The sequence below is a fragment of the Peromyscus californicus genome, unplaced genomic scaffold, assembly GCF_007827085.1.
Source record: "Peromyscus californicus insignis strain IS unplaced genomic scaffold, ASM782708v3 Scaffold_5__1_contigs__length_169319896, whole genome shotgun sequence".
Lineage (NCBI taxonomy): Eukaryota > Metazoa > Chordata > Mammalia > Rodentia > Cricetidae > Peromyscus > Peromyscus californicus.
This window is the reverse complement of record NW_026294573.1, coordinates 37,098,596-37,124,742: the sequence shown is the minus strand read 5'-3', so window position 1 is coordinate 37,124,742 and position 26,147 is coordinate 37,098,596. Positions and strand designations below refer to the sequence as shown.

The following is a 26,147-nucleotide window of genomic DNA, read 5'->3' as shown; positions in this document are numbered from 1 at the left end:
TCGATAGGTGGCTGAAGGGTTCAAGAGTGCTTACTGCTCTTGAGAAGAGCCACATGGGGTTCACAGCGCTCACATTGCCTGGCTGCCCCCATTTACCACCACCCCCGTTTACTTTGGGTACAAAGACACACACATAAACATATAATTAAAAGTTAAATCAAGCCGGGCGGTGGTGGCGCACGCCTTTAATCCCAGCACTCGGGAGGCAGAGCCAGGCGGATCTCTGTGAGTTCGAGGCCAGCCTGGTCTCCAAAGCGAGTTCCAGGAAAGGCGCAAAGCTACACAGAGAAACCCTGTCTCGAAAAACAAAAACAAAAACAAAAAAAAAGTTAAATCAGTGTGATGAGATTGGAGAGCCTGCATAATTGGACAGCATCTGAGAACTATAGATAGAATACAATTTAGGAACACATTCCTAGGGACTAGTGGCATGGCTCTGTAGTTAAGCATACGAACATCCACATAAATAACTTTAAATTCTGTTTGTTTGAGATAGAGTTACATTGTGTGACTCTGGCTGGCCTGAAACTCACTGGAGATCAAGCTGTCCTTGAGCTCACACAGAGGAAGCCTGCCTATGCTTCCCCCATGCAGGGATTAAAGGTGTGTTCCACCATGCCCTGTATTTAATCTTTTTTTATCTGTTAGAACAGTTTCTACTCTGGACACTACTATGTTTGACCCTTTCTATCCTCTACACAGTTAGTTAAGTCTATGCCCAACTTGGTTTGATGTATTTATTGAGCTTTCAGTTCTTGAAATCATACTGTGTCATCACCTGTAGTTGAACTTGTCATTTCTCTGCCAAGGATTTATCCAACCCCTCTCAGTAGTCCTTCCTCAGTGTGAATTTTTATCATGGTAGGACCTTTTATGATACTTACTTGGTTATTAGTTTTATCTTTGTAATGATGAAAATAATCTTGTGAGGACAAGGGCTATTTTAATTGCCTTTATTCCTTGTACAACCCTGGAATATGGCTCTCTTTTATTTTAATGCCATCTTACAACTTCAGTGAATACTGTGTAAGACAAATTGCTAAACAGTCTTATCAATAAAAAACCCAGAGCCAGATATTGGGGTGAAAACTGAGAGATCAGAGGAATAGGAGACAAGCCGCAGACAACCTCTCCTTACCAACTCGTCAGCCTCCAGAGAGAGCTACTTCTGTATACTCAACACCTATACCTTTCTGTGCCCTGCCATCTTACTTCCTCTCTTTCCCCAGCTACATCACTTCCTCTTTCCGCCCAGCTCTATCACTTCCTGTCTATCTGTACAGACCTCTATTCCTCTGTGGTTAACTAGATTAAAGGTGTGTGCTACCATGCCTGGCTCTGTTCCCAGTGTGTCCTTGAACTCACAGGATGGATCTCTGTCTCCTTTAATGCTAGGGTTAAAGGCGTGTGCTACCACTGCCTTGACCTCTATATTTAATATAATGGCTGACTTTTTCCTCTGATCACCGGGTAAGCTTTATTGGGGTGCACAAATAAAATATCACCACAACTATGCATTTCACTCATAACATTACTCTCCTTGAATCTGAGGAAAATAACCCACATTCTTGTTCTGTGACTTCCTATGCCTCCTCCTTGTGCATATCTACCCTATAGAAAGATGAGAAACCGCATATTTGTGCTTTTTGTATTTCTGTGTGTATAAGAAATCCTATGACAAAGGAAATAAAACTCAAGCTACAAGTAACATAGTGTGTTGATTTCAGATTTCAGCATAATTTACCTTTTTAACATATTGTTAAATTAGTTGGGGCTGATAATTTATAATTTTTGGTAGCTTCTTTGGTGACGGATACTTTGTGGAAAATTCCAAAGTGATGCGCTTTCTGTATCTATCAACCACTCATATCCCCCCCCCCTTTTTTTTTTTTAATCTAGCCTTCTTTGAATCCAGAAGCTGGCAAACAGAATCAGCCATGCAGACCTATTGGGACCCCTTCTGGAGTGTGGGGTAGGTAGATTTTGCCCTCTTAAAAGCATAGCTTTATTTGTTTTTTATCTATTTACTTATTTTAAGATTTATCTATGGTGTATACAGTGTTCTGTCTGCATGTATGCCTTCACTAGAAGAGCGCACCAGATCTCATTACAGATGGTTGTGAGCCGCCATGTGGTTGCTGGGAATTGAAATCAGGACCTCTGGAAGAGCAGCAAGTGCTCTGAACCTCTGAGCCATCTCTCCAACCCTGAAATTGTTATTCTGGGTAGAGAAATAAATATTCTTCCTCCTTTTTTTTTTTTTGTTTGTTTGTTTTTGTTTTTGTTCTTAATTTAGTTCTTGTTTCTCATCTTTTTGCCTAGAGTAGCTAACACTTGTTAGCTCTTCACTAAACATTCACAAAGAGAATAGTCTTATCTCCATAAACCATCCAAGCATAATAATTGTGTAACCATTGGTTTTTGTTTGTTTGGGTTTTTTTGTTTTTTGTTTTTTTTGGTTTTTTTTGTTTTTTTTTTTTTTTTTTTTTTTTTTTTTTTTTTTTTTTTTTTTTTTTGGTTTTTTGAGACAGGGTTTCTCTGTGTAGCTTTAGGGCCTTTCCTGGATCTCGCTCTGTAGACCAGGCTGACCTTAAACTCACAGAAATCCGCCTGTCTCTGCCTCCCGAATGCTGGGATTAAAGGCATGCGCCACCACCACCACCACCACCACCTGGATTGTTTGGGAGTTTAAAGATTTGTTTATTTTTAGGAGAGAGGTGTGTGTCTGTGTGTGTAATGTATTCAGGTGGTCTGGGAAGTCCAGATGAGGATGTTAGACTCCCCTGGAACTAGAATTATAGGTGACAGGGGTCCTGTGAACTGAATTCAGATCTTCTGCTAGAGCAGTATGTACTGAGCCATCTCATTGACTCTCATAATTTTTGTTAGTGGTGGTTTTTTGAGACTGGGATTTACTGTGTGGCCCTTCTGGGCCTTGAATTCAACAAGATTCACCTGCCTCTGCCTTTAAATTAAAAGTATGCTCCACCACAGAGATCCACCTACCTCTGCCTTCATGACTAGCATACATTCTTACTTGGTTATACCTAACTGATCATCCTATCTATCTTACAAGCTAAACCCTTCTAAGGACTTAACTGCTAATCTTTCTGATTCAAGACTGGTTTATAAACTTCGTGATTCATATGCTGCCTTTTTCTGTACAGTTAACAAATGTTTTTAAAAAAAAGGTAATGGCTAGACCTTTCATTCCAGCACTTGGGAAACAAAGACAACTGGGTCTCTGAGTTTGAAGACAGCCTAGAATCCATAGTGAGTTTCCAGGCTTTCGAAAGCTACGTAGTAAGACCTTGTCTACAAATTAAGGGGCTGGAGAGATGATTGAGTGTTTAACAATACTGGCTGTTCTTCTAGAGGTCCAGGCTTTGATTCCCAGCACCCATCTGGCAGCTCACAACCATCTGTAACACTAGGGTATCTGGCATCCTCCTCTGGACTCCACAGGTACTAGGCATGCATGCGATATGCAGACAAAACACTCATACATCTTAAATAAATAAATTTTCAAAATTTTTATTTTTTTTTTTTTTTTTTTTTTCGAGACAGGGTTTCTCTGTGTAGCTTTGAGCCTTTTTCCTGGAACTCACTTGGTAGCCCAGGCTGGCCTCGAACTCACAGAGATCCGCCTGGCTCTGCCTCCCGAGTGCTGGGATTAAAGGCGTGCGCCACCACCGCCCGGCCAAAATTTTTATTTTTTCATGGGGGACAATGAGCACATCATGCACATACAAAAGCAAGACTTGGTCAACCTTGGTTGGTGTTCTTCGAGAGCCATATACCTTGTTTTTGAAACACTGTCTCATTGGCCTAGTATGCTAGGCTGGCAGGCAAGAGAATCCCAGGGATTCACCTATCTCTCCAATGCTAAGATTACAAGCATGTGTACCTGATTTCTGTTTTGTTTTGTTTTTTAAACTTGGATTCTGGAGATTAAGCTCATATACTCATGCTTGTGTGGTAAGCTCTTCACCAGCTGGACTACCTCCCCACCCATAGTATCATTTTTCAGAGTATTTGTTAAATAAACACAAGGTAATATTTGTCCCTTGGTCTCAACTTCATCACCTGTGTTGAAGGTAAGGCTATTGTTTAAACTGTTTTGTGTTAATTATCAAATGTGACATTCTTTTGTGTCTCCACTCTTCTATTTCACAGAAAATCCACCTAGTGCCAAGCAACCCTCAAAGATGCTAGTCATAAAAAAAGTTTCCAAAGAGGATCCTGCTGCTCCCTTCTCTGCTGCATTCACCTCATCAGGATCCCACCATGCAAATGGGAACAAAGTGTCAACCATGGTCCCAAGTGTCTATAAGAACTTGGTTCCTAAGCCTGCACCACCTCCTTCTAAGGTATATAGGAACTTTGAAAAACAGATTTGATAAGTCATACTCCATTTAATATATTTGTATTTTCTGACAAATTATTCAGTGCCTGTTACATGTATGGAACTATACTCAAATTGCCAGAGTCTGCCAGTGCCAACTCACTACCTTCATTTTGTAAGCTTGTTCCTTATTATTTCCTTTTTTTTTTTTTTTTTTTTTAATTTATTATGTACACAGTGTTCTGCCTGCAAGTATGCCTGCAGGCCAGAAGAGGGCACCAGATCTCATTACAGATGGTTGTGAACCACCATGTAGTTGCTGAAAATTGGACTCAGGACCTCTGGGAAAGCAGCCAGTGCTCTTCATGTCTGAGCCATCTTTCTAGCCCTTAGTTACTTTTCTATTCCTCTGATAAAGTGCCATGACCCTGTTATTTTCTTTAATAGCATTAATATCTGTCTGAGCAATCACATTGAATACATTGGCTGCAGCTTCCTTCTGACTTTTTTCTTTTTTTGGTGTTTCAAGACAGGATTTCTTTTTGTAGCCCTGGCTGTCCTAGAACTTACTTTGTAGACCAGGCTGGCTCTGCCTCCCAAGTGCTAGGATTAAAGGAAGGCACTACCACTGCCCAGCCCCTCATATTCTTTTTCTTTTTTCCCTGTTTCCCTCCAGCCAAGCAGTTACAGAGTTTCTATCAGGTACTGTCTCTTAGATCTTGTTTAGGACTTTATCCCTTGTTTGTTTTTGTTGTTTTGTTTTTCACGACAGGGTTTCTCTGTGTAGTCCTCGAACTAACTCTGCATTCCAGGTTGTCCTAACTCAGAGATCCACCTGCCTGTGCCTCCCAAGTGCACAGATTAAAGGTGTGCGCCACCACCTCATGATGGGACTTTGTCACTAAGTCATATACCCTTCTATTTTTTTAATCTCCATATTTCACAGAGCCGCTAAAATGATAATCCTTAAATAGTTGGGTACATTGACATACACCTGTAGCACCAGCTACACAGGAGACTGGTGCAGAAAAATCAGTTGATCGTAAGAGTTCAAGGTCTGGGCAACATAACAAGAGACTCCATGGAGTCTCTTGGGGGTAGGGATAGAGAGTGTATCATTCCACTCCTAAATTTGTTCAGTGGCTCCAAACTTGGTTTTTCAAGATAAGGGTTTCTCTGTAACTTTGGAGCCTGTTTTAGAACTCACTCTGTAGACCAGGCTGGCCTTGAACTCACAGAAATCCACCTGCCTCCACCTCTCAAGTGCTGAGATTAAAGGCGTGTGCCACCACCTACCACCACCACCCCACCCCACCCCCGGCACAGTAAATCTTTTTTGCTGAAGAGCCACACATGGATGTCTTAGTCTTTTCTAGCTTTTGTTGTCTATTACGACTACTGCTGCTGCTAATTTTTCATCCCTTTAAAAGTATAAAAACAAGTTCAGCATGTTGGTGCACACCTTTAATTCCAGCACTTAGACTATAAGGAATCATACCTGTCAGCAATCAGTGGTAAAGTTCTATATTTATTTTTTTTTAATTATATGCAGATATGTATGTCCATGTAAGTGCAGGTGCCCTGGGAGGCCAGAGGCACTCGATCACCTGGAGCTGGAATTACAGACAGTTGTGAGCCACCTAATGGTTCTGGGAACTGAGCTCCTTTTGAAGACCACCTAGTCATATTATCTATTGTGCCATCTCTCCAGGCCCCCATCCTGCTTTTGTTTGTAGTATTTGCTTTTTAAGGCAAGGTTTCTCTGTGTAGCCCTGGTTGTCGTGAATCTCGCTCTATAGATCAGACTGGTCTCCAGAGATCTGCCTGCCTCTGCCTCCTGAGTGCTGGGATAAAAGGCGTTCACCACTATGCTTGGCCCATAAGTATATTTTATTGCCCCTTTTTTCTCTTAGCTAGGAAGAGATCCCTATTGAGGCTATGCCATCTTCTGTGTCTAACATTGAATAGGCCTTCCACCTCCATCATTGCATAGCACTGGGTCTCCTCAGTTGCAGCACTCATCACATCGATTTGTTTTCGTCCTTTTTAATGTAACCTTAAGGCTGGAAATACTCTTATTTCCAGCACACTTAACTAAAACACATAATTGCTTGGATGAGTTTCAGTCTGTACGGATTGTGGTGAAATGTGCTGTTCACTGAGGGTTATTTTAAATCTAAACTGGATAGTTACCTTCTTTCCTCCCTTCGTTTTTTGAGACAGGGTTTCTCTTTGTAAGAGCTCTGGCGGTCCTGGAACTTGCTCTGTAGATCAGGCTGGCCTCGAACTCACAGAGATTTGCTTGCCTCTGCCTCCTCACTGCTGGGATTAAAGTCATGCACCACCACCACCTGGCCTGATAGTACCCTTTTTATTGTTGCTGCTTTTATTTTATTTACTGTGTGCATGTGTGTGTGAGTGCTTGCATTCCATGGTACTTGTGAAGGTCCAATGACACCTTGTCAAGAGTTCATCCTTTCAACCATGTGGATCCTGGAGATTGGACTCAGTTGTCAGGCTTGACTGTAAGTGCCTTCACCTGCTGAGCCAATCTCATCCACCCTACAGCAGTTATCTTTGTAAGATATTTAGGACATTTATTCTTCCGCTGTATAAGGAAAACAATACATTCAAATGAGAAGGGTAAATGTTACAATGAGACAGTCTAGGGACTGTTAAGAACACTTGTTGATGTTCAAGAAGAACCTTGTTCTGTCCTGAGCACCTCAATTAGGGTGGCTTACAACCACCTGTAGCTTCAGTTGCGAGGGATTTAACACCTGGGATTTTAGATACACAGTAGAGATGCGGATACACAGTAGATACGGTAATGTTCAACCTTTAATTTTTCAGTGAGAAGTAGCTGACACTCTATGAAGTACTTAACTGGCATACAGTAAATGCCAATGTAAACAGTACTTATTCCCAACATGGCAAGCACACTTTACATTTTTCCCATTCTTAAGAATTTATAAAGCTGGGCAGTGGTTTAAACATGCCTTTAATCCCTGCACTAGGGAGGTGGAGGCAGAGGCAGGTGGATCTAGTTTGAGGCCAGCCTGGTCTACAAAGCCCCGATATAACCAAGGCTATACAGAGAAACCCTGTCTCAAAAACCAAAAGTAAAGAATTTATAAAGATTTTATAGCCAAACATGGTTTTGTATACCTATAATCCCAATATCCAAGAGGCAGTGGGGTCAATATTTTAAAGCCCTAACTGACGAGAGTGGTTCAGAGCACTTGCTGCTTTCACATTAGGACCCAGATTCAGTTCCTGGCACCAGAATGTAGGCTCACAGCTATCTGTCCTCCAGTTCCTGGGGTTCTCTACTTGCTTGCATTACCACCAGCTGTATCCCTCGTGCACATACCTACTGGCAGAACACTTAGAGAAAACAGTTATACCAGTCTGGGTTGTATAAGAAGTTCAAGGATACATTAGCAGTACACTCTACACAAAAAGACTTTCTAATTGTTACCAAGTTTGGGACCAGTCTCTAGCTCCAAATGAGGGTGGGAGGAGACAAAAATCACATCCCAAAAGGAGGAAAGGAAGCCCTCAAATAGATGGTGGCAAGCAGATGACTAAGGTCAGTGCCCTAGAGGACGGCAACGTCTAAAAGGAAGCAGAGGATGGAGTGAGTGAGAAGAAATGCTAAACAGGAAACAGGACAGAGCACCGTTCTGGAAACCAGAAAAAAATGGTCCAGGTGGCAGGAGTGCTTGGCTGTGGCTTCTGGGCAGAAAGGGCAAGGGTGACAGACAGACAATTTGACTGGAAGTTGAGAAGTTTGTCAAAAGAGAAACTGATAGAGAGTAGGGGGCTGTTTTAATGTCAGAGAGACCAAGACATGTTGGTATGCTCTGAGGAACAAGCCCCAGAAGAAAGCTGTCTCCAGCCGTCAGAGCTCCAGTCCGATTGTCCTTACCTTTCAGAATAGTAGTGGCCATGGCTCATGACTACTGTCATCAGGAACAGGAGGAAGCCAAGATGAATGAAGGTCACCATTCTGCTTCCAGGCTTGATTAGGTGCCTAAAAACTGACTTCATAAGGAACAGCCAAAGGCTTTGGGACCATGCAGCTTGAAATGCCTCTAAAGAGGTGGTCCCCAGTTTGCAGAGGAATGCTTTCCTGGAACCGAGGGAGCAGATACATTTTCTGGATCTAGACCTAATCAGTGAAAACCAAGAAGAATCAGCTTCTGGAGTCACAGCTGTCAGGAGGGAACCAGTTTCTTGGCCTTTGAAGTGCCTAGGCTGAATGGCTCTTTGGCAGGACTGGTATGCAGGCATTCCAGTCCTCAGCGAAGTGTGGGATTTGGTGATCTTCAAGCTCCCTCCAGCTCGGCGGCCTCACACTAGGTTTCTCTGGTCATCTTGAAGGTTTTATGAAAAGATCAAAAAGATTATTTTATGGCATTTGACCCCCAGCAGGACAAGAGAGTGTGTGTGTCTGTGTCTGTGTCTGTCTGTGTGTTTATACATGTGTGTTTTTGTTTTTTTTTTTTTTACTTATTTATTTATTTTTGGGTTCTTTTGAGACAAGGTTTCTCTATGTAGCTTTGGCTGTCCTGAAAGTCCCTTTGTAAACCAGACTGGCCTCGAACTCAGACATCTGTGTGCCTCTGCCTCCCCAGTGCTGGGATTAAAGGTGTGCAGCACCATGCTAGGCTTATGTATGCCTTTTTAGATTGATCTTTTTATTTCATTTTTATTTTTTGGAGACAAGGTTTCTCTGTGTAGCCTCTGGAACTTGCTCTGTAGACCAGACTGACCTCGAACTCAGAGATCTGCCTGTCTTTGCCTCTTGAGTGCTGAGATTAAAGTTATGTACATCCTTTTAAAGAGGAAATCATGGCAAATAATGCACATTCAATACCATAGAATAGGTTAGTGCATCCTAACAAAGCAGCATGTCTAGCAAGCATTGTAGAAGGAATTCATAGGCAAAAGCTTTGGGTTAGTGGTTCCCAAACTCCCAGAGCTCACATTGGTAGCCTATTTTTCAAAAAAGAGCACAAAATTCCTCCATCCCTACCTTCTAGCTCCACCAAAAAAGACGGACTAGATCCCAGAAGCCTCTTGGAGAAACTGGATGATGGTGACGTGAGGATGACAACAGTCCTCCAGAAATTCGGAAAGAGGGTGATTTTTCAATGCCAGGCTTTCATCTCTATATAGCTTATTAAAGTTAAAATCAAAGAAACCTCAGAGGTAAACTACCCCATCACCTAAATGTACTTTACATATGTCAAGAAAATATTTCATCCAAAGGATACAGCATACATATTCTCAGCAGTCGATCAGTCCGTCTGTCTCAAGTAAGTTGAAGTAGGCTTAACAGCCTACCTATAGTTCCAGTGCTCAAAAAGTGGAGCTCTCTAGGGTCTCCTGAGCAAGGTAGCAAGCTGGACTAACTATAGCAGCAAAGTTCAGTTCAACTGAGAGAACCTCCTTCACTGAATTAAGGTGAGGAGTGATCCAGGGTGGCTCACAGTGTTGATTTTGAGCCTCCACTTACATACTCATTTGCCCACATGGTGAGTGTGCACGCGCACGTGTACACACACACACACACACACACACACACACACACACACACACACACACACACACACACTTTGTCATTAGCCCCAAAATGGAGTCAGGAAATGCCATATTCAGAGTGAAAGCAAGTGATTGATGTGGGAAGCAATGGAGAAGAAAGACTTTCAGTATGGAAAGAGAGTGAATAGAGACAGTCTTACATATTTACATAATTTGAGCAATTGAAACTGAATGGTTACTGTTTTCTAAAAGGAAAAGATAACAGAATGGTCTGGCTGAGTGTGGGTAAAGGCACTTGCCATCAAGCTTGAGAACCTGAGTTTGATCCCTGGGACCCATATTGTGCAAGGAGAAAACTGACTCCCACTAGTTATTCTGAATTCCATGTACATGAACGCATACATACAAAAGCAATGAAACTATTATTTTTTAAAAGTTAAGATAATATTGAGCCTAGAAGACTACGCCCATTGTAAGTACTGATAGGAATTCTGGAGATAAGAACTGAACGTAGAAAATGAATGTGTACTGGAAAGTAATCAGATTTAGAAAAGTTTAGTAATGAGCAATATATCATTCTCTAATGTATTTTGGAAGTTTTAATGTAAGGGTAAAAGTTTTATTATTTATATAACAGCTGTTTTATAAAATAGATTAATTGCAAATATGAGGAAACTAAGTGTTAGCAACTGTGAGTCCACAATAGCTGATCACTAACTTGTACTTGTATGTTTGACAGTAAAAGGAAGGTAGTATAAGACTGAGGGAAAATATTTCTGCTATGTGATCATTAAATAAAAGTAGGAGATACTGGACATGGTGGCTTGTTTCTAATCCTAGAACTCAGACTGCATAACTCTAGTGTCCTCAGTATTATTCTCTAAAAGTAAACATAATCATCATACGTAGTTGTCTTAAAAATTGAAGAATATGGAGATTGGCAAGAAGGCTCCGTGGTCAAGAGCACATACTGCTCTTGCAGACGACCCAGGTTCTGCTCCTGTCACCCATAGGAGGTGGTTGACAACAACTTGTAACTCCCTCCAGTTGGAGTGGATCCAACACCATTGTGTAGACACAAACAAATAAAAGCAATTGTTTAAAAAAGAACTAGGCCGGACGGTTGTGGCGCACGCCTTTAATCCCAGCACTTGGGAGGCAGAGCCAGGCGGATCTCTGTGAGTTCAAGGCCAGCCTGGGCTACCAAGTGAGTTCCAGGAAAGGCGCAAAGCTACACAGAGAAACCCTGTCTCGAAAAACAAAAAACAAAACAAAACAAAAAAGAACTAGGCAGCAGGGCTGGAGAGATGGCTCAGCAGTTAAGAGCAATGTCTCCTCTTCCAGAGGTCCCGAGTTCAATTTCATCTTCTTTGATCTCTTCAGACGGTGTGATTGACTAAAATAATGGAGTATTCCAACTGTACTATGTTGTTATGGTTGGGACTGTGGCCAGACCCCCCCCCCCCCCCAAACCGAGCCAAAAGGGCCTCTGGATTTAAACAAGGACTGTGTGCCATTTGCAATATACATCCTAGCATGGAACTTGCCTGTCACTATCAAAATTTCTAGAAAACTACATTTTTTTCTGAGGTGATGTGTGGAGGTTAACATACAAACAAAATTACAGAGATCAGGTTGTAAATGAGTGGAAATTCTCCTTTTCGTGCAATTAAATGCTTTGAGAACTAACACCATAAAGAAAGCTGTTAAACCTGCCCACACAATGCTCATGGCCTATCTGTTCCCCATCTGCCTAAGCTCAGAAAGGTTTCATTCATGTTGACAGGTAAGCTCTGGTAATTTATATTCCCACATTAACATTTCTCGCTTTCTTATGATTTTGCAAGCTAAGTTCCTGACTTTGTGCTGCTTTTGACTGATACTTTTCTTTATTCCCATATAGCCCAACGCATGGAAAGCTAACAGAATGGAACACAAATCAGGATCCCTTTCCTCTAGCCGGGAATCTCCTTTTACCAATCCAATTTCTGTTACTAAACCAGTGGTACTAGCTGCTGGTATAGTTCTAAACTCTCCCAAAGAGGTGAGTGAGGATAATTATAGGGCAGTGTTTTCAAATATTGCCCTTTTTCCTTTTTCTTTTATGTATTTATTTTATGTGCATTGGTGTTTTGCTATGGATGTCAGTTCCCTTGGAACTGTTCTGACTGCCATGTGGGTGCTGGGAACTGAACCCAGATCCTCTGAAGAGCAGCCAGTGATCCTAGACACTGAGCCTTTTCTCCAGCCCCTCTTGTTTCTTTTTAAGAAGACAGGATTCTAGCCGGGCGGTGGTGGCGCACGCCTTTAATCCCAGCACTCGGGAGGCAGAGGCAGGTGGATCTTTGTGAGTTCGAGGCCAGCCTGGGCTACCAAGTGAGTTCCAGGAAAGGCACAAAGCTACATAGAGAAACCCTGTCTCGAAAAACCAAAAAAAAAAAAAAAAGAAGACAGGATTTTATGTAGCCCATATTGACTTTGAGGACAATCTTCAACATCTGATCCTCCTGCCTATCCCTCCAACTCACAAGTACTAAGATTATATACATACACTACTACACCCAATTTTATTTAGTGCTGGGGATCAAACTAGGGCTTTGTTAATGGTAGGTGGGCACCTTGCCCACTGAGTCACATCCCCAACTCCGAAGTTGGAATTTCTTTCTCTCTTTTTAGTGATGTATTTTATGTATATAAGTATTTTGCCTGGATGTATATGTATGTATACACATAAGAGGGTGTCAGAACCACCAGTTCTAGAGTTCCAGACAGTTTCAAGTTGCCATGGGTGCTGGGAACCAAACACAAGTCCTGTGGAAGGGCAGCCAGTGCTCTGAGCTGCTGAGCCTAACTATTTCCTAAAAATTGTAAAAGAGTATTGTGTGAGTTGTCATTTCGGGGCAATATGTGGTTGTAAATGCATAAATCACAGTACAGCCTGAGGCAAGAGAATTATTTTTTTTTTATTTATTTATTTTTTTTGGTTTTTCGAGACAGGGTTTCTCTGTGTAGCTTTGCGCCTCTCCTGGAACTCACTTGGTAGCCCAGGCTGGCCTCGAACTCACAGCGATCCGCCTGGCTCTGCCTCCCGAGTGCTGGGATTAAAGGCGTGCGCCACCACCGCCCGGCCCAAGAGAATTATTTTAAGTTCCTGGCCAGCCTGGGCTATCCAATGGGATCTACACACACACACACACACACACACACACACACACACACACACACACACACCCACACACACCCACACACACACCCACACACACACCCACACACACACCCACACACACCAAACCTGACACTTTCCCATTGATTTGTACTGTTTGTGCAGTGTGAAGTGTAGTTACAACAAACACCACTTCTGCTGTAACTACACTTTTCTGACAGTTGCTTCTTTACTGATGCTCATAGTTGTCAAGTACACAATAACTGGGTGGTGTGAGTGCTTCAATAAACCAAGATTGGACCTCCCCTGGTTTCTGTGGAAGGGTTAAAATAGTGTATGATATAATCAGGAGTCTGTATTACAGTGTTTTTAAATGAGCTGGTTTGTCGGAGTTATTGTTGTTTTATGTATATGGGTGTCTTGCCTATATGTATGTCTCAGATCCCTGGAGTTACAGAATGTTGTGAGCTTATCTCCAGCCCTGTTTATTCAAGCAAAAGTTCAGAATCAATATGGTATAGATAGTGACTCAGGGATTCCTAGTTTTTGCACTTTACTGTTATGATCTGTTTGTGGTGTTTGCCCAGAGTCCCTCCAGTACTACCCCTCCCATTGAGATCACCTCCTCTCGCCTGACCAAATTGACTCGCCGCACCACGGACAGGAAGAGTGAGTTCCTGAAGGCTCTGAAGGATGAACGAAATGGAGACTGCTCAGAAAGCAGAGACTCTGACAAGCCAGAGGGGGTAAGAGTAGGATTGTTCTGTTGGACTCTGTTTGGGGGTTTGTTTTTTATTTTGTTTTGTTTTGTTGTTATACATGGGGCCTTTTTTGTTAACTTATTTTTAAATTCAGGTGGGTATGGCCATGTGCCACTGGAGGCCAGAAACTACTCAGGTTTCAGGCATCAAACTCAAACCATTAGGTTTGGTTTCAAGTGTCTTTTCCCACTGAACCATCTCACTGTGTCTGTTTTTTGTTTCTTTGAGACAGGGTCTCACTATGTATCCCTGATTGGCCTCAAACTCCTAGGGATCCATCTGCCTCTGCCACCTGAGCACTGAAATCAAAGGTGTGCACCACCTGGCCCAGCCTGGCCTTGATACTTTTATGTATGGTTTTATTGGAAGGAACATTTGAATATGAAGCATTTTACATTAATTCATAGGATTTGATAAGAACGATGTACGCTGCTAAGAATTAAAGTGGGAATTGCCATGTATGGATTTTATATTTTGAGGTGCTTATAATTGCTATCTCTTAACTTTTTCCTCCAAAAGTAGTCTTGGAGGCTGGTGAGATGGCTTAGAGAGTGAAGGCATTCTGTGTCCCAAGTTATGAGTTTAAAAATGTGCACCTAGCCGGGCGGTGGTGGCACACGCCTTTAATCCCAGCACTCGGGAGGCAGAGCCAGGCGGATCTCTGTGAGTTCGAGGCCAGCCTGGGCTACCAAGTGAGTTCCAGGAAAAGGCACAAAGCTACACAGAGAAACCCTGTCTCGAAAAACCCAAAAAAAAAAAAATAAAAAAAAATAAAAAAATGTGCACCTACTCCTAGCCCCTCCTGAATTAAAATGTTAATTATCTTAATGTTGAATTTTAAGTGCTCTTTGTATATCATACAAAGTTTTCACACATACTTCCTTCCCATCTATTTTTTTAAAGAAAGATTTTATTTTCTCTCTCTTTTTTTTTAATATTTTAAATTTATTTTTATTTCACATACATTGGTGTTTTGCCATGGGTGTTGGGTCTCAGGAGCTGGAGTTACAGACAGTTGTGAGCTGCCATGTGGGTGCTGGGAATTGAACCCGGGTCCTCTGGAAGAGCAGTCAGAGCTCTTAATCACTAAGCCATCTCTCCAGCCCCCCCATCTAATTTTTTATCTGTGTGTGTATATAGGGGGTGGTGCTGGGTCTTGCTTGGAATTCTTGATTTTGATGCCTCAGCCTCCTCAATACTAGAATTACAGGCATAAGCTGCCATGCTGTATCATTTTTTAAACAGTGTCTTTAACAGAGAAAAACTTGTTTTCAATGAAGTCTAGTTAAGTATTTTCATGTGTTATGTGTTGCTTTATCTAATAGTCACTGCCATACTTAAAACCTGTGTGAGATCTCTCCTGCTTATCTTCAGTGATTTTGTGTTGAAGCCCACACACATATACAGCTTTAACATTGCATGTTCTGGATCTTCTGACTCTCCAGTTAGTTTATTGGCACAGCAGGTCTTGGTTTTGAAGTGAGAAAAACTTGTGTTGCTTATCTTGCCACAAATGATCATTGAACCAAGTTTGTGCATCCTTTTCTTATTCCAGTTGGAGGGCAGCCACACACCCGAACCAAAGGAAAATGGAGAACAAGGTTGTCTTCAGAACGGTCTTTCTCTACCCATTGTAGAAGAAGGGGAGGTCCTATCTCACTCTCTGGAAGCAGAGCACAGGTGAGGATAAGATGTATGGTGTATAAGACCCTTAAACATACTTAAAACTTAAGAGAGATGTGACCATGAAATCCTGGCCCCAAGTTAGCCATTTGCCCACTGGGCATTCTCTCAGATTTTGTCCCTTTTTTCACAATCCCCATTGTATTTGTGAAGTTTAATTTCAGAATTAAGTTTTAGGGATATAGTCAGGGCAGAGAAGATTTTCCACGGGTGTGTTGTTGGCCCAACCCAGCAATTACTGTAAAATCTCTTTAAAAGGAATTTGAGAAGCCTGGGAATCGTGTATATTGACCCGACTGTTTTAACTGAAGGCCTTGTATATAGGAGAGTAATCTGCCTACTACAGCCATGTAGCAGATGGCACCTGCCAAGTATGGCAGTACTTCTCACAGGAAGCTTGTGGTTCTCAGCCTTCCTAACACTGTGGGCCTTTAGTACAGTTCCTCATGTTGTGGTGACCCCCAGCCATAAAATTATTTTTGTAAATACTTCATAGCTGTAATCTTGCTACTGTTAGGAATAATAATATAAATATCTGATGTGTAGGATATCTGGTATGTGACCCCTGTCAAAGGGTCTTTTGACCTCCCAAAGGGGTTGTACCCCGCAGGTTGAAAACCACTGGTCTGGAGGAACTTCAGGGTTTAGTGAGGTTATGTGAGAGCTCCGCAAAGCCACAAAATTGAAAGAGCTATGGAGCCCAGAGAGGTGTGCAATTTGTTCACAAGGAACAAAGACTAACTTCTTGCTCCTTCTCCGTTTATGTCTATGAGAGCCTTCCTTGTAGCAAGGTTTTTGTTTTGTTTTGTTGTACCATCTTATCTTCTGTTTCTACTCTTTTAATAGGTCATTTTCCCTTTAACCATGAAGAGCCTCCATTTAGATATGAACAACTGAGTAACTTGATCTACTAGGGAGAAGACAAAATCCCTTCTGTAACATCCATTGGCCTTGGGCAGTCATTTTCCACGGGTGCTAGTAAGGCTGCGTGGTCAAGCTTACGAGCATCATGTTTACTTTACTGTCTTTTTGCCTCCTCCAGGTTATTAAAAGCAATGGGATGGCAGGAATATCCTGAAAATGATGAGAGTTGCCTTCCACTCACAGAGGATGAGCTCAAGGAGTTCCACATGAGAACAGAGCAGGTAGGCACTCAGCCCTGAGTGAGCCATCTCTGACACAGAGCTAACTGCTTAAGAGTCTCCTACCCTGTCTTTAGACACCACGTGTGGTGATGATGCACGACTTTAATCCCAGCCTGGTCTACATTGAGTTCCAGGACATCCAGGGCTACCTACACAGGGAAACCCTGTCTCAGAAAAAAAAAAAAAAAAACGGGTTGGAGAGATGGCTCAGTTGTGAAGAGCACTGGCTGCTCTTCCAGAGGACCTGGGTTCAATTCTCAGCACCTACATGGCAGCCCATACCTGTCTGTAACTCCAGTTCCAGGGCATCTGAAACCTTCACACAGACCTACATAAAGGCAAAACACCAATGAACATAAAATAAAAAATTAAAACAAAAAACAGGATCTCATTATATAATCCTGGTAGTTTGGAATGTAGACCAAGTTACTTTAAACCTACAGCAGTCCTCCTGCCTCTGCCTCAGAGTTGTTAAGATTACAGCCATGTCCTACTGAAGCTGGCCAGGAAACTCTAAAATTGAGTGGTGGGTGTCAGACTGCCCATACAGTAGGAATCTCAGAAGATAGAAGCCAGGCCAGTGAGCAGATTTAGAAACTAAGTAACAGGTTCCTTGCTCACAGCTCTAAATTCTTACCAGAACCACAAGGCTGTGCTCTGAGTCTCAGGAAAACCATCCCTGTCCTTCTGGTACTCTGACCAGAGCTAAGTAACCAACAGGCTCATGTAAATTGACTCAGTTGATGCTTGGATTCTTCCTGAGTAAAACACAACCAAATCCTGGGTTTTCAATACCAAAATGAACAAAAGAAATTTCTACAGTCCTCATTTGCATATCCTCTGCAGCCATTCCCCTGCAGCATAGATAATGGGCTGGGGAAAGATAGCTGGTGGTGAAGAAGATATCCAGCTCTTGCATAGGACCTGAGTTGGATTCTTGGCAGCCATGTTGGTTCACAACCACGTGTAACTCCAAAAGGATTTTTGGTCTCTGGCTTCCATGGATACCACACACATAAAAATAAAAATCTGCCGGGCGGTGGTGGCGCACGCCTTTAATCCCAGCACTCGGGAGGCAGAGCCAGGCGGATCTCTGTGAGTTCGAGGCCAGCCTGGGCTACCAAGTGAGTTCCAGGAAAGGCGCAAAGCTACACAGAAAAACCCTGTCTCGAAAAACCAAAAAAAAAATAAAAAATAAAAAAAATAAAAATAAAAATAAAAATCTTAGCCAGGCAGTGGTGGTGCACACCTTTAATTCCAGCACTTGGGAGGCAGAGGCAGGCAGATCTCTGTGAGTTCCAGTCCAGCCTGGTCTACAGAGCGAGTTCTAGGACAGCCAGGGTGGTTACACAGAGAAACTCTGTCTGAAAAAATCCAATAATAATAATAATAATAATCTTTAAAGCATAAATGACACCTGGGATTCTCATAATGGGGCAGTGTGTGCAGGCTGTTTGAAAAGTACCGATTTCAGAGATGTTAGATCTTTTGGGATTCCCCTCCACTCTGCAGTTCCATCTTCATGGACCAGTATAGTCATTGAAGGGTTTTATTTTCTTTCTCTGCTGCATAGCTACGAAGAAATGGGTTTGGAAAGAACGGCTTCACGTTGAGCCGCAGTTCCAACCTGTTCTCTCCTTGGAGAAGCACTATGAATCCCGAGTGTGAGGACTCCGACACAGAAACAAGCAGCAGCGAGACTTCGGATGACGACGCCTGGAAGTAGAATAAGTGCTCACCGTTGACCTGCCCCATGAGCTCAGCTTTGTGTTGAGAGAATATAAAGTGTTCTTTTCCTTTTCTTACGTTGTTGAATACTTCATGCACAAGGGAAATAATCCCATCCCAAAGAGAGAGCAGTTGTCTTGCTTAGCTTTGTTTTGTTCTCTGTTATCTGCTTGATAGAGAGACATTTGTGTGGTGGAATTTTTTAAGTACACACACAGTACCTGTGGGCCGTGCACAAGTAGGAGCTGGCAGTGCAGAGATGCAGGGGAGACGTGGCTCTGCTCAACAGCTTCTACTACCAGCCCTTGGGCACTCACCCCTGTGCTCAAGCAATCATTGTCAATGACAAAGTGACTATTGAAGTTATAATTGTATTAAATTAATGCTAATAATTTGGATATTTTATTTTATTTTTTGGCTGCTCGGGTAACTTAGCCCTTAACCAAGCATATGTGGTTGTTTTTTTGTTTTATTTTTTTGTTGTTGTTTTTTTTTTTCTTTTTTGGGTACAGCTGTAAAATATTTGGATATAGGAAATGTTATTCTTGCAGCCTTGATATTCAGGGTGGATTGTAAAATATGAATTTTTGTGAGATTTCAAAGATTAAGATTATTTTGATAACATTATTTACAGATTTAAAAGATGTGGTTATCACAAGTCTGTTGAGGGGAAAAACTACTGCATAAAATAACTAACGTGGAATAAATATTTTGCATCAGTTTGGATTGTCTTGTGTAAGAAATATATTTTCTTTAAAGTTAGAGAATGGATTCTTTTTTTAGGGGAAATACTTTTTGAGATTTGGAAGAAAACTGAATTCAGCACCACCTGAATTCCTTTTCCTTTCAGCAAAAACTCTTGATGCAGAAGGACCTGTGCAATAAATTATTCATAATAAACTACATTTTCTTTCCTGAAAGAATTTTTTTAGTGCCCAGTATTTACCAGTATGCATGGGTTTGGGGACTTTATGACTTGGTTTTCCTACCTACTATAAGAACTGAGGACATGGGGAGTGAACGAACCGTGGCTGGCCAGTGGCCAGTGAAGTAGTTGTTTCAGAAAAGATGAAACCTTAGAACAAAGTTTTATGGGCTAGAACTTTAACCTTTGGAACTAGCATCCTTTGGTTGTCCTTACTAGATACAAATCAGTATCATTCCTTGATAAGACAGGGAAATGAGGACTATATAAGCTTGAGTGCAATGTTCAAAAAGGAAATGTAGTGTGGCCTCAGCCAGAGGAAAGATGGAGGTAAATGTATCAGGGTATCCACTGCACGATGAAGACCAGGAAGGTAGACTGTGAAGGAGCCTACAGTACAGGACAAGTGACTGAGAATGACAGTGGAGACACAGCAGTGACAGTGATTGACTGTGGGGCTAGCAAGATGGAGTAAGGTTCTTTCCCACTAAGGAACAACTAGCATTCAATCCCTGGGACCACGAGGTGGTACAAGGAGAGAACTGATTCCTGAAACTTAGGTTCTCTGAGTTGTACATGTGCATACAGCATGCACACGTGTGCACACATACACACTAAATGAATAGAGAGACTGGAGAGATGGCTTAGTGGTTAGGAGCACCTAATGTTCTTACAGAGGTCATGGTTTTGGTTCCACACCAATGTCTATTTTAGGGTCACTAAGATGGCTCAATGAGTGAGGTATTGTGCCACCTTTTGATTTCTGGCACTCAAACGCTGGAACAATTGAGTCCCTTGGGCTGTCTTTACCTTCACATGTCTTGGTATGCATATTGCTGACTGTCATATGTACATACAAGCACAAACTAAATGTTAAAAAGCTTTAAGATGTGTTCAGGAAATTTGCAGCTGGGGATGTAGCTCATTGGCAGAACACTTGCATTCAATACCAAGGCACTGCTTAGAATAATACCTAGAACCACAAAACCTGATAAAGATAACCAGTTTCAGTATAATACTCATATCTTGAGTCCTGAAGTAAACATTAAGAAAATAATGTGCTGGGGGCCTGGCGGCTATGGCGTATGCCTTTAATCCCAGCACTCAGGAGGCAGAGCCAGGTGGATCTCTTGAGTTTAAGGCCAGACTGGTCTACAGAGCAAGTTCCAGGACAGCCAGGAGAAAACAAAAGAAAAAAAAAATGTGCTGGACTTGGAGGGATGGCCCTATGGAGTCCTCACTGGCTGCTCTTTCAGTGGTTCAGGATTTGTGAATAGCAGCAGCCATAACCCAACTACAGTCCCTCTTCTAGCCTCCTCAGGAACTGAATGCATTTGGTGCACAAACATACATGCAGGCAGAATACCCATACACAACAACAAAAAGGAAAAAGCACCTTTAAGTCAATGAATGAATATGTTGTTGGGGCTGGACAGATGGCTCAATGGTTAAGAGCCCTGGTTATTTTTTCAGAGTACCCAGGTTCAATTCCCAGCATCCACATGGCACCTCACAACTGTAACTCCAGTCCCAGGGAACCTGACAACTTCATATCAATGTACATTAAATAAATTATAAAAAAAGTTGAAAAAAAATCAAATGTTGAGAAGTGGGTAGAGATGAAGGCTTAGCCATTTACTAGTCTGTCTTGTTTTCAGAACATTTCTAAAGTTACGTTCTTTTTCTCTGTTGGAATTAAGCTGATTTGAGAGTACATACATTGATATGCTTTGTAACGTGTTCCTCACACTTTGGATTTTGGGGGGCAGACATCTTAAGGGCCCTATCTTGTTTAGGAAAGGAGTGCTTCGAAAACTTCTGCTTCTTTATATCCTGGTAAATGCAGAGATGTATGTGGAACTGAAGATAATTTGAACAGTCTTTGGTTCTTTTATCTGATTATATACGCCCCAACCTATCCCCCAGTTTTCATTTCTTGGGCTGTTCAGATCATCTCCGTCTACAGCTGGAAAAACCAGAATGGGGGTTGGGGAGACTACTCCATTGTGTGGTGGGTCAATTCTGTAAGTTTGTGTGGCTTACAGTAATACTGTTACTGTGAGCTTTACTTTGTGTGGAAAAGCTGGCTTCCTGGCAGAAGGCAGCTTCAAGTGTTCCCTGCAGTGGAGAAGAGCAAGTACTCACTTGAATTCTGTCCACTTCAGAGAACAGCAGTGATACAACACTTCCCTGTCAGGCTATGAAATGACCAAAGTGACAAAGGCCCAGTTAGGCGAAGGGGCTGGCTTTTCTATAGGCAAGGAAATTGAAGCTGCTGCCACAGTCTTGGCCAAACTCATGCAATGGGTGGAACAGACTGGGTGACACTTTCTCAAGTGGGGCTCCTCCCAAAGTTGGCAAGGCACATACATCCTCCTGGCATGCCTAGGCCTGTACTTGCTGCCCAGGGAGCTTGGGCACCTCCCCAAACATAAACATAAATTTGAAGATCTTGGAGATGTGATAGAGTTGGCCTTTTCTCTCTGTTCTTTCTCGGCTCCTTTGCCACATCCTCTGTAGGACTCGGCTGGTTTCAGGAAGGGATCACATCCCATGGCCGATTACTCTGGGGAGTCGGGACTTCTGACCTGTGAGTTCTGTGATATGGTTTTCCGCTCCTGGGCTTTGTTGGCTACCCATACCCAGCGATTCTGCATTGGCCAGCTGACTCCGGAGATGACACATGGAACACAGCCTTCAGTAGCCATGGAACAACGGGGCACCACGGTAAGGGTCGCCTATGACTGGGGCTAGGTTTTCCAGCAAACAGTATTCTCAGGAGTCTCCCTGTCCCCAGATTGTGGCACAAGAACAACTGAGCCGTTCAGAGCAGGAGGCCAGCAAATCAGCTCTAAAGATGTTGACAGAGGAGGTACCCAACCACCTACATCAAACATAGCTACAAATTTCGTATCTGTGGATAATGCTTGCGGGAGATCACCCAGTTCAGGGATAGCGGGTCCCCGTTACCTGCAGGTGCAATTGCTGAGGCTGTCGCTACAGAAAATGAGTCCCTGGGCAACTGAGGGTCCCACCTCCCAGACTGCAGGGAGCCCTGGCGAGAGGCTGCGGGCATTGCAGGGAATCCGCGCCAGGCGCGTGGCGGAGACTGAAGCGCAAAGCCGGGCTCTGGAGCGCCGCGGCGAGGGTGAGAGGTAGGGTGGCGTGGACGCTGGGCCTTCCCGCCGTGCTAACACTCACCCTGACTCAGCCCTGTCTCCCTCAGAACTAAAACGGCGCCTCCTTGGCGTAGCGGGACCCAGGGGAGGATTATCCGCGCCATTCGGCCTGGAGCGCCAGCTCCGCGAACTCAGGGCAGAGGCGGGCCGGACGCGCGGCGCTCTGCAGATGCTGGGGGCGCGCGTGCTTGCGCTCCAGCCGCAGCCCAGGTGAGGCTCTCTCCGGAGCCGTGCGGGAGCGCGGGTGGGGCGGGGCCTTGGGCGCAGGTCCGTGACATCATCTCCCCGCGCCAGCATCCAGCGGGACTCTCTCAAGGAGCCTGCGTTCTGTTGCCCTCCGCTACCGGCCAATCCGGGAACGCTGCCCGCCCAGATCCGGTGAGGTCCCGGACGCCAGGGTTATGGGGGGAGGTGGTAGGAGCGGAAGGCTCTTCGGTCTGGAAAGACTGCATCCCGCCGCCTACTTGCTAGGGCTCTACGTGAGGCCTACGTGCGCGGTGGAGGCCGGGACCCCGGAGTTCTGGACAAAATATGGCAGCTGCAAGTGGAGGCGTCAGCCCTGGAGTTGCGGCGGTCGCAGAACCGCAAAGGTGAACAGAAGGGACTAGCCTACAGGGCCTTTCCACACCGAGGTCCTAGACTTGGGAGGAGAAAAGGGTGTGAGGGAGCGCACCAGTAGCATGGGAGCCGGCTGAGCTCAAGGTAGAAAAACCCATTGTCAGCTGACAAATCCAGACTTGTGCAGAAAACCTTAACGTTGGAGAACTACATAAAGGATGACATGTCACTTTAATTCATCTCAGAAAAAGCAAGTGCCACCTCTGAAGAGCTTCTAGTAGTGGAAGCCGAAAACCGGCTTCTGGAGGCAGAGATCCGGACCTTGCAGAAGAAGGGTCTGAGTCTGGCACCCTGGGGTCAGTGAAAACCCACCTCCTCCCTAGCCCATCCCGGGGAACCCAACCCAGGGGAAGGGTGAATGCCTGGAGAATGAGTCCTTGTCTGTATCATCGGTTTGTGTCTATGCACCTATCCTTGTGTCTTTGGTATATGACTCTGTATTCCCCGATGTCTCATTTCAGTTTAAGGCTTCCTCCAGCTCAAGCCAACTTTTTTCTGTTTCTAGGACCCAGGGAGCATCAACTCCCTGATCTCTGGTCACACCAGAGTAGAAGGGGCGATAACTCCCTCCTCCTTCCACCAGTTGCACCCCCAATGTCACCACTTACAAGTTCCATAAATGTCCAGAACTTCCGTGGCACTTCAATGTCTGTGAGGAAGTTGGCAGAGACTGGGTTGAAGGCTGGCAATCCTGACATGCAGTTTGGGGAGCATGGGCAATTTGCAGTTCTCTATGGTTGAACTCTTGTCCACAGCAGATACTTAATGGAACCATGACAAGGAACTTAGGTCTGGATCATCACTACCTCCTACCTGCATCTGATGTTCTAGGCCCTGCACCCTATGATCCTGGGTGAGACATGCTCTCTCCTTTACAGCCTATTAAACTCAGCCACTATAGACATTTAATGGGACCCATATTAGCCATCCACAGTTGGAGTACTGGCTGGGGGGGAGGCATTTGGTGTTTTTGTGCTGAGATTTGTATTCTGCAGGGCTGGCCTTGTCATTTTCTATGACTTCCTGCGGGGCCTTGATGCTTCTTGGGTTTGGGTGCAGCTAATGACAAGCTTGACCCAGGATGGACAGGATATACGAGGGACCACAATATTGCCTCCAGCCCTTTGCCTACCATCACCATCAGCTCCTGGACCTATGGGCAACTGTGCCATCCTTGCAAGCAGGCAGCCTGTAACCAGGTCAGTAGGTGTTGGGCATAAAGGCCTCACCTCATTCTATTTAATCTCTACATAAGGGCCCCTTGGCCCCTGAGGGCTGAGTCCTACAAAATCCCTAGGAAGATACTTTAGTCTTACAACATGGCTTTGGTTGTTGTACAGGTTGCCTCCATCAGCACTGGTATCTTTGATCTGTGAACTACAGGCCTGGCAGGGAGTTACATGGGCACCACAAACAAAGGCTTGGGCCTCACTATTGCTATTTGACCAAGATAAGCATATGCTTAGTGGCCGTTGGCGCCTCCCACTTAGGGTCCTTCCTCCTAACTCCAGCCTCAGCCTTGTCCAGCTGAATGAGATTCCCCAGGTGAGTGCAGAGGGTAGGGACTGGGTCTACTCCAAGATTCAGATAAGAGTACTATTTACCCTCTCCCAGGCAGGTCAAGCTGAGCTCTTTTTGAGGCTGGTGAATGCAAGAGATGCAGATGTTCAGACATTGGCAGAGATCAATCCAGCAAGTGCCCAAGAATACCAGTACCCACCACTGGTAAGAGTCCACTGCAGCTAGGAAGTATGACTGAGCAGCTTCTGCTGGCTAACCAACTTGTATTAGCTAATATGCATCAATGACTACATTAACCCATTTGATCCTTAAAATGTACCCGTTAAATACGGTGGCAGAAATAGAACACTTAACCTGAACCTGCTTTTCTTTATACTTTGTCCAAAACCTGTCTTTTTACCTCAAGTCTGCTTTAAAACAAAACACCCTACCTTTTCATGTTCTACAGGTATCCAGTTCATCTTCAGTGGAAACCAGTCCCTTCGCCCACAGTTCTGGCTTTGCTGATCCCCGACCTCCCACAGAAGAGGCTTTTGTCAGTGTCAAGGATGAGCATTTGAGCCCCCACTAGTTTTGACCTAAACACATCAGGTTTCTGAGTCGGAGGAAGGCAGATTTAGAGCTGCAGCTTTTCTAAATGAGGTTTGGAAGTAATGATAAAGTCCAAGCCAACTAGGACTTTTTCTGCACCCATTTTCCTTTTGTAAAGCAGATCGAGTAAATGATATTCACAGTAACTGCCTGGCATTCAATTTTCTAAAAATAACTAGGCTTTGCTAAAGCCAGCTTTATGGTCAAATTTCATTCTGCTCCCAACTTCTAGACAGAAATCTACGATCTCAAGCTTCCAACATACAGGAAACTCCTGAAGATTGAGACAGCAGGGTAGATTCAGCCAAGTAGAGGATCATATACTGGAATTGCATTCTGGACCCAACTAGAGATCCAATCAGCAAAGATCTTGTACTGGTCATATCTTATACTGGTCATATAAAGTCTGTTCCAGTTGGAAAGACGATGGGGAAAAACACTTAGGACTCAAAATATAACAATACAAAGACATCTCAAGAAGACAGTATGAGCCTAGCCTTAGTGACCAGTCCAAAAATGGAAAAATGACCAATCCAAAAATGGAAAAACTGTCATTCAGCACAACACAGTCCTCAACTGTACATTGATCTCACACTCTAAACTGCTCTAACTAATAACAATGAGGGGAATTAGTGTTTCAATAGTGGCATTTTTTTTTTTTTTTTTTTTTTTTTTTTTTTGGTTTTTCGAGACAGGGTTTCTCTGTGTAGCTTTGCGCCTTTCCTGGGACTCACTTGGTAGCCCAGGCTGGCCTTGAACTCACAGAGATCCGCCTGGCTCTGCCTCCCGAGTGCTGGGATTAAAGGCGTGCGCCACCACCGCCCGGCAATAGTGGCATTTTAAAGAGCCAGTATAAAACAGCTGTTGGGCTCTGTTCTCACTTCATACACCCCAATTGTCAGAGCCCAACGGGATGGCATTAACACCTGACCACCATC

The 26,147-nt window shown here is 43.7% G+C and overlaps 2 protein-coding genes across 7 annotated transcripts in view; both read left to right on the top strand.

Moving 5' to 3' along the window:
* Positions 1-19,101, top strand: part of Gpbp1l1 (GC-rich promoter binding protein 1 like 1) — a 59,530-nt gene extending 40,429 nt beyond the window's left edge. For all 4 annotated transcript variants that reach the window (XM_052717882.1, XM_052717883.1, XM_052717879.1 and 1 more), the window contains exons 6-12: positions 1,900-1,972; positions 4,177-4,370; positions 11,799-11,939; positions 13,646-13,804; positions 15,375-15,499; positions 16,545-16,647; positions 18,221-19,101. In XM_052717882.1, the coding sequence (XP_052573842.1) occupies positions 1,900-1,972; positions 4,177-4,370; positions 11,799-11,939; positions 13,646-13,804; positions 15,375-15,499; positions 16,545-16,647; positions 18,221-18,373 (948 nt within the window). In that variant the 3' untranslated portion in view covers positions 18,374-19,101. The remainder of the gene's footprint in view (positions 1-1,899; positions 1,973-4,176; positions 4,371-11,798; positions 11,940-13,645; positions 13,805-15,374; positions 15,500-16,544; positions 16,648-18,220) is intronic.
* Positions 19,102-19,217: 116 nt separating this feature from the next.
* On the top strand, positions 19,218-25,355 carry Ccdc17 (coiled-coil domain containing 17). Of its 3 annotated transcripts, XM_052717876.1 has the most exons (13): positions 19,218-22,027; positions 22,098-22,172; positions 22,277-22,448; positions 22,527-22,689; positions 22,774-22,857; positions 22,951-23,069; positions 23,283-23,393; positions 23,603-23,748; positions 23,856-23,950; positions 24,093-24,296; positions 24,438-24,642; positions 24,712-24,822; positions 25,067-25,355. In XM_052717876.1, the coding sequence occupies exons 1-13, from the start codon at positions 21,854-21,856 to the stop codon at positions 25,187-25,189; spliced, it is 1,782 nt and encodes a 593-aa protein (XP_052573836.1). In that variant the 5' UTR covers positions 19,218-21,853; the 3' UTR covers positions 25,190-25,355. The 3 variants fall into 3 exon arrangements, with proteins under 3 accessions (XP_052573836.1, XP_052573835.1, XP_052573837.1); XM_052717875.1 differs by having other exon boundaries at positions 24,438-24,822; XM_052717877.1 differs by lacking the exons at positions 24,438-24,642; positions 24,712-24,822.
* The last annotated feature ends 792 nt before the right edge of the window (positions 25,356-26,147 follow it).